Below are 11,440 nucleotides of genomic sequence, written 5' to 3'. Positions count from 1 at the left end.
AGCATTTGTTTTTACATTTAAAAAATATTTTTAAATATAAAAAATATATATTAATATATTTTTAAATATAAAAAATGCTTTAAAAAATAGAATACACATTAATCTTAAATACTGCCTGACATACGTGGAGATAGTTGGATTGATTCACTTTCTTTTTCTCTCTCTCTCAATTATTTCCCTCCCTGCCAAGTCAAGTGATCGGCGACGGGAACAGATAAGGGATCTGGTCTCCTGTACATGGGCTTAAGCGATATGGTTCAAGAAAAGCTTGAACCTTTGACCAACAGCTTAGAGAGTATAGGTGTTAGTATTGAAAATATATTAAAATAATATATTTTTTATTTTTTATATTATCACGTTAAAAGGATTTTAAAGTATCATAAAATTAATTTAAATCTAAAATATTTTTAAAAACGGTTTAACTGCAATTTCATAAATCAATCGTCGAACAACCAGCTAAATTTTATTGAATATATATATAATGGATCATCTACACAGAACAGAACAGTTTAGTGATAAAATTATAAGAAAATTAGTGATTAATCTTCCTTTCCGCCACAAGAGATTCAAATCACAAACCCTGCTTTATAGTGATTACACACCTCCCATTAAACTAACAAATAACAATAGCGTAAGCACAAAGTTTAAGCACCCATATAAAAATTGTTAACAAATCAACTCCAAACAATTAGGTCATTTATGGGTGGCACCCACATCTGCCCTTGGTGCTCAAGGAGCAAAGTCTTGCTTGATTGTGGAAGTAAATGCAATTCCTTTTTCTTTTTTTGACTAATAAGCTGCGGCAATTCAATCCAGCTACTCTCTCCGTTGGTTTGCATATTTTCTCGCCCAAGAAAGCGATCTAGATCTTCACTCCAGCCCTCCACACTCCACGTATTGTTTAATGCTTCTTTTAACCACTAACCGGAGAAAGAAATCGTCTCGGATGCCTTATTCAACGAGCCTCGTCGTTTATTTTGCCTTGCAAGTTGTGTGCTGGGGTTTTCTACAACGACTTAAACGACAAGTCAATAAATGGGTCAAGATATTGAAAGTTGGTGCTGTGATTTGTAATAACAATGGCTTACCGACTCCAAGATATGAAAGAAAATAATGAGGGGTATGGGCAGAAGAGCTGGCATCGCTTAACAAAGCACAAGTCAAGTCAAGTGATAGACGAGTTTGAATTTATTTTTTTATTTTTTATTTATTTAATAAAATATTTATATAAATTTCAAATTTAAAAGCAGATACAGTAATTATAAGCATATTTATCAAACTCGATTTGAGGTTGTTTTTGATTAAATTATTAAGTTTTAAAATATTATATTATTTTTTTAAGTTAAAATATTTAAACTAAATATTTTTTTATCTCATATTAAAAAAATTTAACTTTTTTCTTGGAAACATATAGTATATATATATATATATATATATATATATATATATATATATGAAAGGGTTTCAAATTTCATATTGAAAAAATATTTTTTTTCTTGAGAACATAGAGTATATATATTAAAGGGTTTCGAATCCCACATTGAACAAATAAAATTTTTTCTAGTATTTATATAGTGAATTTTAAAAAGTGTTAATAACCAACTAAAACAATATAAAAAAAAAGGGTATAAAAGAAAAAAACACCAGGTCTTGTTCGGGTTCGTCTGGGTCATGGGTCGACCGGGTTTTTTCAAGTTGTTACACTGACCAGTTTTTTATCTTATCCAGACCGGTCCAACAACTGAGTCGATCAAATTTCAGATCATGTCTGTTTGTTTGCTTGGAAAAAACTATACAAAATGACTTATTGGATAATTAGATATTGTTAAAAGATAATCTAACCAAGATACTTGATTGATCAAATTTTATAAATACAAGTTCTTAAATAAGAAAATAAATTAGTATAGTTGCTCATATAAAAACAATCATAAAGTACTAGTACCTCATATATCATTAACCCTGAAAATAAATAACAATATTAAAATAAAATTAATCTGGACCAACGTAACGGAGAGTTAATTGTCACACCAATATTTCAATAAAGAAAATAATTGAAATACGTGATTGTTCAAATTTTATAAATACAAGTACTCAAATTTAAAAAAAAATCAACACAAGCACTCAAATGCCATTATTCTTTATTCCAAGTAGCCATGGGATTAAATAATTAAAACCCACAGTTTATTCTCAAAATATTTAAAGGAATGAATAAAGCTTCACTTCAATTGAAAGATTAGTTATTAATAATTTTGGTGGTAAGAATAATATGGTCAAGAATTCGAAAAAAAAAAACATTTTCAGCTAATTTCATCCAATAGGCAATAAATCATCAATAGATAATAAATTAAGATATTTTTAAATTAATATAAATGATTATTTGGATCACACCTTTTATACCGCCAGTGAACCGCTCCAAAAATAACAAGGGCGGCCGCGGAAGCTTTCTAGAACCCAGATAGGGAGGTGAATTATGCCTAGAAAGAAAATGCAAGAGGAGATAGAGAGGGAAGAGGAGGTGTCACCTCATCAGGCAACAAAAAGTCCACTTAAAAAGGCCGCAACCCAGCAGCCGCCCCACACCGAATCCTTTTTTAATTTAATTATTATATAGTAACAGTAATAACTAGCTAAGTTCTGCTTTTTTATATTTTTATTTTTAAGTTATTTATTTATTATTTTGGCGGTTGCTTGCTTTGCTTTTTTTTTTTTAAATTATTATATATTTATATATTGTTTATTTGCGTGAAAAGTGGCGAATCACCAGGCAATCTGCCGCCTCTGATAGTAGTAGTGGGGAATGGGACCCAGGATTTAGAGCTAACACGCCGACCTGCCTGCGCTCAACTGTCTGTCCTTATCGGACTCGTCGCCTTGCCTATGCGCCGTACTTACATTAAATAAACTATTTACAAGGTTGCTTTATGCTTGTTATGGTATATGCATGCATGCATGCATGCCTTCCCCACTTGTATATGTCCATTCTCATCCATGCCATACTCATCATAGCTGACCCATCTTTTTCACAGGTTGACAGGTCAAGCTATTTCAATACTACTTTTTATATATATATATATATAAAAAAAACTCCATTTTATTTAGTCTTAATTCCTGTAGAGCTACAGAGGCGTAGACCAGAAACTTTTACCCGTCTATGAAACTATGAATAAATATTATGTTGGTTTGGGCAAGCATTGATGTGGGAGTTTTTTGAATTTTTTTCTTTCTAGTTTAAAAACTTTAGTTTTTAAACTTTTTTTTCTTCTAGTTTTTCTAATTAAAGAGAATAGCAAACGACCTGTCACCTATTAAAAAAAATAAGAGCAAACGAAGCATCTTCCATTTTTCTAAAAGAAATTCAAGATGTGGAGGCCTAAGGGCCTAGGCTCGGACGCCTGGCTTGTTATGGGGTTTTTTTATGTTTTTTTTTTTATAATTTAAATCCAATTTCTTTAAAATTAATTTGTTTAAAATATATTATATGTATTGTTTTATTAAAACTTTAAATTAATTAAGGATATGTTTTAGATATTTTCTATTAAATACCATTAAATTTTTACTTTTTTTAACAAGATCATAAAAACTCGTCGAAGTCTTTTAAAAACTTTAACAAGTGATTTTTTTATGCAACCAACAATTATTATTTTTTATTTTATTTTATTTTATTTAGTTTTTTTTCTATGAGTGTATATTTTTGTTGCCTCATAATTAAATAAGAAATAATTAAAAAAATAAAATTATTATACCTAAACAGGTTAGTGACTTGGATCATGAATTCGGCGAGTGAACTTAAGTTAATCATTGTCGATCTAGGGTTTTGTTGTCTCGATATTTTTTTTTAAATATCTCATCTTGATTTAAAAAAAAAATCAAATTACATTTTAACTCGTAATCCATGAAATAAATTATGAATGTTTATAATTTATGAATTACTCATAATTCATGAAACAATTTATGAATATTTAAATTCATAGAACATATTCATGAATATCCATGGAAGCTCTTAGTTCATGAACTACTCATAATTCATAATTCATGGGTTCCTTGATAATAATTTTTCATTCAATTTTAATTTGTTTTTAAAACATATTAATAATATTATGTTAAAACAATAATGTTGAATTATGAAATGCAACATCCCTTTTACATCATATGCGAAATGGACGTCAAATATAATTTAGCCTTGAAAAACCCACTATATATATTTTATAAGCTAATTTCATCACCATTTAATATTAAATACCAACTACATGAAAATTATGCAGAGTGATTTGGAGTCAGACATCTCCTATTTGGCCTTTGATGCCTTTAAGGTATTATAGCATGTGTTTGGAATTGTGTCATTGCTCGGATGTATTCTTTATTAGACTTGGTGAAGATCCCATTGTTTTTAAACTAGTTCGGTTAACTAGGTTTTTTAAAGAGTTACTCCATCCCACCTAGGTTCATTAGAGCGTTGAAGCATGTACTGTGTCTAGACTTAAAAGAGGTGTAACTTATGCTTGAGTTCATACTCTTCATATTTCATAGAATCGGTTTGGATTTTCGTTCTAAAAAAATTAATTTTTTTAAATATATATTAATATCAAAAATATTTTTTTAATATATTTAAAACTATTATTTTAAAAAATAATACCCACCGCGTTCATGAACACCTAGCAATCCATTTGTTTTTGAACTTGGATGGAATCTCATGTTCTATACCTTGAACATAAAAGTTTTTTATAGGATGAATCCGGGATCTGTCCAAATTCAAACAATACACAAATGGCTGGGTAGTATAAATTCCCACGCCATTTTCGTGCAAAATATGAATAAAAAAGAAATAGTACACGTTTGCCCTAATCCTGACACCATCCATGTGAATTAACTTGCTCACTTGACTAAATATCAATCAAACGAGAAACATGTTCATGTAATGTTAGATGACAATAATGGCGCTGTCCCTTAAGTCAATATAGAAATACAGGTCAACATGCTAGACAGCTTTGCAATGCTCTCAAAAAATGTTTTATAAAGATACGTCTTCCACAGCGTATAGCAACGGATTATCTTATAAATCTAACGTAGTGAGTGTGACGTATTTACAGTATAGTATATTTGAAATGAATTTAATTCACAAATTTTACTGAAATTCTATGTTTAAAACTCTTTAGAACTATTAAATTTCAAATAGAATTCAATTTCTAAAGATACTATAAAAGAATTAATAAGAGGTTAACTCCTCTTATTTATAATTTTTTCTTAAAAAAATTAATATCAAAACTAATTTTTTTCAGAATACTTATTTAGTTCTTTTTTTTTTAAGAACTTTGAAGAAATAAAATGAAGATAATTGAGGTAATATATAAAACAAAATGAATTAAATTTTATTTCTTATAAATATATGAATTTAATTTATTTATTAATTGAGTTTAAATTAAACATTATAATTAAATTTAATTACAATAAAGAATTAATTATAACAACCTCTTAATATTCTCCATCTTAATTCCTAATTAATTGAGCATGGCAAAACTAAACTTTTATATATTCGAAGAAATAAGACAAAGATAATTGATGTAATATATAAAACAAAATGAATTAAATGTTATTTATTTTATAAATATATGAATTTAGTTTATTTATTAATTAAATTAAAATTTAATATTATAATTAAATTTAATTACAGTAAAGAATTAATTCCAAGCATATATTAATATTCTCCTTCTTAATTCCTGATTTATCATGGCAAATATAATTGAGTGATACACCTTGAACGAAGTAGAAAATAAATCACGAATATAGTTTCTGGAATCGGAACATCTCCCGCAAGATTACTCCCCCACCCTCGGCGACATTATTATCATTAAAAAGCAGAAAATAAAAGGATTATGTTAAACAAAAGATATTTTCACGTGTTGCTAGTTAATGATTTAATCGTGTCAAACTTCATGATTACACTTGACAAATGATCATTCATGCACACAAAGCCTCCACCACCAATACTTTATTACAACTAAACGCAAAATTTGGTGGAGTTCAGCCGTGAGGATAAAGTTTCAGTGACGTGATTAACAAATTAAAATAAGATATATATATAGTATAGTATATAGTCCAATACAAACAAGGTGATGGAAGAATAATAAGTTGTTAATTAATAAATTAAAAGAAATGGGAAAGCGAAATCTTATGCATAGATATCGACGACTATTAAGACTGGGACCCACCTAAAGCGGCAGCCGCGCATCCCCACTTCCACTTCGCCTGCTGGCGTCCACGTGGGGCCCATGTCTTGTCTCCTTACCCTACCTTTTCGCGTAGGGAAAAAATGATTAAAAATGTTTTCACGCACCGGAGGCTTGCAGGATCGGACGGCACTGCAACACGTGCAATTCCTGACACGAATCTCGAGATGTTTGTATGTGCCCAGTCAACATGGAATTACCTTTCGGTCTCCTCCTTCGCAGCTCGCTAGTTCCACGCGCTTTTGTTTTTTTTCAGATTCTTCTTCCACTCGCGATTGGCTAAAGTACCATTAACATTTTCTACGGCAATTACAATTTCTTTCTTTTATTTTTAACCAAACACCGCAAAAGAAAAAACAAAGAAGATATGCTTTTTTAGCAAGTAGAAAATCGTGCTTTTATTAAATTAAAAAAAATTAATTTCGTTTTGGACATGAAATTAAAAGCCCATCCGTCCGTATGAAAGTCTTGTTTATAGTTGCAATAGTCAGTTTTGTACAGTGTAAAGTGTTTTTTAATTAATATTATCTTAAAATATCTTTCTGCTTTTTTGGATTTTTAATATCAGCATGTTATAACCATAAAAAAATAAATATAAAAAATATTAATTTAATATCTTTCCTAAATAAAAAAACAATTTAGAAAACATAAATTATCAGAGTGTACACCGGCCGACTCTGGAAAGCTATCTCGTAAACATGTCTTGAAAGATTTTACAAGAACAAGGAGGATTTGGGAAACTTTTCAAAGTTTACGAGGCAGGACACACTTGATCACGGGTGAGCACTATTCAAAGAAATCCAAAGCATCCGAATCAACTAGGGTAATAAGTTCTTAAGATTTTTGAAAAACAGGCTGCTCGGGGAATTATCTTGGATTTATTTCGAGTAATTCAGGTAAAACAAAAAGGATTTCGAGTTACCCAATTACCTGAATTGTATATATATTTTTACTTATGTACTTATTTATAAAATCTTAAAGTTAACGGGCTTGTAATTTTTACAAGTCTACTTTTGCTCAGTCAAGACTTCGAAAACTTGTATGATGCCCAATTTTTTCTAGTTAATTGAAAATTTTGAAGTAAAGTTGGGAATTTGTTCTTGAATAATTTAAGAGATTCTTTGAAATGGCAATATTTTATTCGAATTTATCGAATGCCTATCCTTCTCTTGACCGCCTCCTGAATTCTTCCATGGTCATGACGGGCAAAGAGAGAATATTTCTTGATCACAAGCAACCCGCTCGAGTTACAAAGAGGGATTTACACATACAATAACGTTTGTCTAAAGCGTTTTTCTAATAGCCGAGTCAATTCTATTTTTTCTTTTCAATTTTGTTAGTTCGAGGAACTTGCTTTCTCAAGCAAGTCCATATTAATTTTTCCTTGTGTGATTATGGAGCGTGTATGCTAGATTTCCACGAGAGCAAAGGCAACTCCGATCTGTCATCAACTCACCCTTCTGGTGAAGAATCGTCGAGATTAGGCCAGCATGATCAGTCCAATAAAAGGAACCCAAAAGGGAATGGCTCGAACATCCTGTATAATTGTTTCCATTCCAAAGTTTTTCTTTTTACATTTTGGTCAAAAAAGCTGTGCTCTCTATAAAGCAAGGCATGACCCCTACACCTCCGTACCTTAATTGAAGAGAATATCTTTTTTATTGTTGAAAAAAAAAAAGAGGGTCTAAATCATTTGCCAAACACTACCAAACCCTAGCTGCTACAAAATCGTCTTTATCCTCTTATTAGTCAAGAACGGTAATCATGAATTGATATCGAAGTCCAATCTTATCTCACTGTACAAGCTGAAGCTGCTGGTTTCCACAGAAGCTTCAAGCTTTTGATTTTTTTTTATAAAAAATAACATAGTATTTAAAAAACTAGATAGAATAGCAGAGTTGTAGTTCGCCGACAGTAGTGATATCCATGGATTTCGTGGTTTTGAAGCTCTATAATCTACCTTGTCACGAAATTAAATCTTTCTTGTCGGTGTTTTGGTAACTAGTTGCTGCGGTTTCAGACATGATATTTACTTAATTTTCTATTTTCTAATCGCATCTTCTTCATGTATCGTATTTTGGAACCATCACAAACACAAACTACAAATATTTTAATCCCCCAAACTCTTAAAAGCAATTTCATTCCCCCTATTTTCATTATTTGCTGTGGTAACAGTTGCAACCCCAATATATAAAACCTTTGTATTAAACACGACGACAAAAGGTGCCCTCGAGTGAGAGAAATTGAGAGACTTGAAATATGTTGGGAAAAAAAATAAAAAATAAAATACAAGAAGAACATTTAAATTAAAAGAAGTGGCACACAGCATTGCATGGGTTGCTTGGCAAGTAAAATTGTAAATCAATTGCTTTCATTACACCTGCAGAAGGCAAAAGCAACCAGACATATGAACAACATCACACTGTTTTCAAATAGTGGCTTTCTTGCATAATTGGACAGGAGGTATTCCATCAATTCACTCCAGTTTTTTCTAACAAAAATAAATAAATAAATAAAATAAAAATTCAACCTATAAAAACAAAATTAAAGACACCAAACCCTATTTCCCAACAGGGAAAAAAGATGACGACAAAAACAAACAACAATATCACTGCAATCCAGTAGCTATGATGATGACATCTGTCCCAATTAGCGCTCACAATGAAGACAAAACCACTTGGGTAAAAGGGCATTCCTACTAATATCACTATCAACTTACACGCTTTCTCCAAAAACAATCACAATCTTAACAACAGAAACCCATACTCGTGCTGTCCGTACGGACACATTCACGGCCGACGGTTCCTTGTTCTTGCAAACTCCGGCGACAAGAAAATAAATTAACAGAAAATTGGGAGAAATTAAGGTTATAATCTATTGATTAAAGAGTTCAATAAAAAGAGTGATACAGTGTTTTTCAACAAACAACAGTAAAGAAACAGAGTTTCCCTCACTGTTGCTAAAAAAGAGATCTGCCAATACGTATTCACATACGTGAAAAAGAAAAAGAAAAAACTAACAGATCACATAATTAACCTCTCTCTTTTTTTGTGGGTCTTTTTCTAATCTTTTCTAATATAAAAATAAAAAAAAAAGGCCAAAATTTTTTATAAAAAATCATGCAATCTCCGGTGGGGGAGGAAGGTTAAGATCAAGATCAACGGATCTTCTCGGAGTCTTGACATCTTGATGGTTCAAATCAACGACAGAGGATGAATCAGAATCACTCAAGACCCCACCGCAAGAAAAAATCACCGGCTGGTTAGGATGATGACGATACCCATGATCGAAAACCATCCTTCGGTACTGACTCTTCATCAATGCATCAAAATAAACCACCTGTTCATGATTCATCGCCATCGGCTGAAACGGCAATCTAACGGTGGATACAGCGGGACCAAGATTAAGATCCAACGGTGCATCACTGCTACAAAACTCCACGGTACTACTTTGACTGGGACTCTGATTATTATTACCACCACCGCCACCACCGCTGTTATTCTTGCTGGCAGCTTTCTTGGTGTTGTCGATAGAGAGAACGTTTTTCTTAACGTTCTCGCATGATGGATATGGAAAGTTAGTCTTTGCCTTAGAGCCACGGAACTCACGTGCGGCAGTATCGTAGGCACGTGCAGCTTCCTCCGCCGTGTCGAAAGTGCCAAGCCAAACCCGGCTCTTCTTACTCGGGTCTCTTATCTCGGCAGCGTACCTTCCCCACGGCCTCTTTCTCACTCCTCTAAAATGCACTTCCTTGCCTCCTCCACCACCACCACCAACTCCGCCTCCGCTAGCCTTAACGGCGGCCGTCTTCTCTCTAGGCGCCATAATTAAAGAAAAAAACTTGTTGTAGCTTTTACTTTTTGAAAAAGGAAGCGAGCATGAAAAAGAGAGAGGAGGGGGGGTGGTTTTATACAGAGAAGGAGATGGGGGGAGTAAATGGGAAGGCAAGGGGGGCGTGGACGGTCAACGATGGATTTGACTGTGAGAGCTGGGGCGGCTATAGATTAGCTAGAAGAGTGTGGGTAAAGAAGAATACTAAAGTGGTGTCCGAATTATATGGCATGTGGGATGACTAGAGAGCAAGACCGTGAAGAGAGAGAAGAGAGAGGGTATTTATGGTATATTATATTATTATACGGTACCATGTGGTATCATTCTTATCAGCATCTAACGGCTGTAAATTCACTGTAGATTGCGTGCGGTGGATTCATACCATTCCCACATCGCTCCACTGGCGCGTGCATTCATGATTTTTGCAAGGGGCGCCCCCACAAAAAAAAAAAAAAAAAAAGCCTTCCCTATTTGGATTGCTCATTGAGATAAAAAAGTCTCTTTCCTTTTAATGATCCCTTGAATTTGGTGCTGATTTGAATTATTCTAACTTTTTAACCGTTTTTTTTTTTAAGTTTTTTTATTTAAAAATATATTAAAATAATATTTTTTTTATTTTTTAAAAATTATTTTTGATATTAATGCATTAAAATAATTCAAAAACAAAAAAAATAATTTTTTTAAAGTGTAAATGTGCTGCAAAATTGGGATTGTGGTAATTTTTATTTTTTAAAGTATTTTTTAATTTTTTTCACTAAAAAATATTAAAATAATATATTTTTTTGATGATTTTAATATTTCTATTCCAAAATATTATATAAAAATATTATTTAAATATATTTTCAATTAAAAAAATACTATACTCACGTTACCAAACATACACCACACCAAACAGTTAAAAGCCATGCTCTTTCGTTTCATAAGTAAAGCATTTGTTCAGGCTAATCACAAGAGAAACATAGAAAATATGTTTTATTTATAATTAAATTTTTATATAATGTTCCCATCATTTAAGAAAAAAATAAAATTCCATGCCAAATATCTTTATTTTTTAAAAGTTGGTTGAAAGTTATTATCGAGAAAAGAAATAGGAGTGCAGACAAAACCAACAGAGTTTAATTAGGTAATTTTTATGATTAAATTAGAATGATAAGAACTTCATTAAGATTTGTGTTAAAGACAATATTTACACCTAAAAGTGATAATTGTAGCACTTGTTATTGTTTATAGGTTAGAGAAATATTGATAATTAAATTCCATTTTTAAGCAGCCACGCAAACAAAGCTACCTATAAATCTATTATCTTGAGGAATTAAGCTGGGCAATTTGGATGTCTTAATTTTATACATTAATTTCGATGGTCAAAGCATCCACCCTCTTATCAT

General features: G+C 31.6%; 1 protein-coding gene across 1 annotated transcript; it reads right to left on the bottom strand.

Moving 5' to 3' along the window:
- Positions 1–9,075: 9,075 nt before the first annotated feature.
- LOC133698845 (ethylene-responsive transcription factor 4) lies at positions 9,076–10,261 on the bottom strand. The gene has a single exon (XM_062121934.1). The coding sequence runs from the start codon at positions 10,047–10,049 to the stop codon at positions 9,342–9,344; it is 708 nt and encodes a 235-aa protein (XP_061977918.1). The 5' UTR covers positions 10,050–10,261; the 3' UTR covers positions 9,076–9,341.
- Positions 10,262–11,440: the final 1,179 nt, after the last annotated feature.

This window comes from Populus nigra, chromosome 7 (assembly GCF_951802175.1).
Source record: "Populus nigra chromosome 7, ddPopNigr1.1, whole genome shotgun sequence".
In the NCBI taxonomy this organism is placed as follows: Eukaryota; Viridiplantae; Streptophyta; class Magnoliopsida; order Malpighiales; family Salicaceae; genus Populus; species Populus nigra.
The sequence above is the reverse complement of the archived record's forward strand: the minus strand, read 5'-3'. Positions and strand labels throughout refer to the sequence as shown.

Bases quoted from the DNA above. Each gene is read 5' to 3' on its own strand.
- LOC133698845 (XM_062121934.1), bottom strand. From the start codon at position 10,049: ATGGCGCCTAGAGAGAAGACGGCCGCCGTTAAGGCTAGCGGAGGCGGA.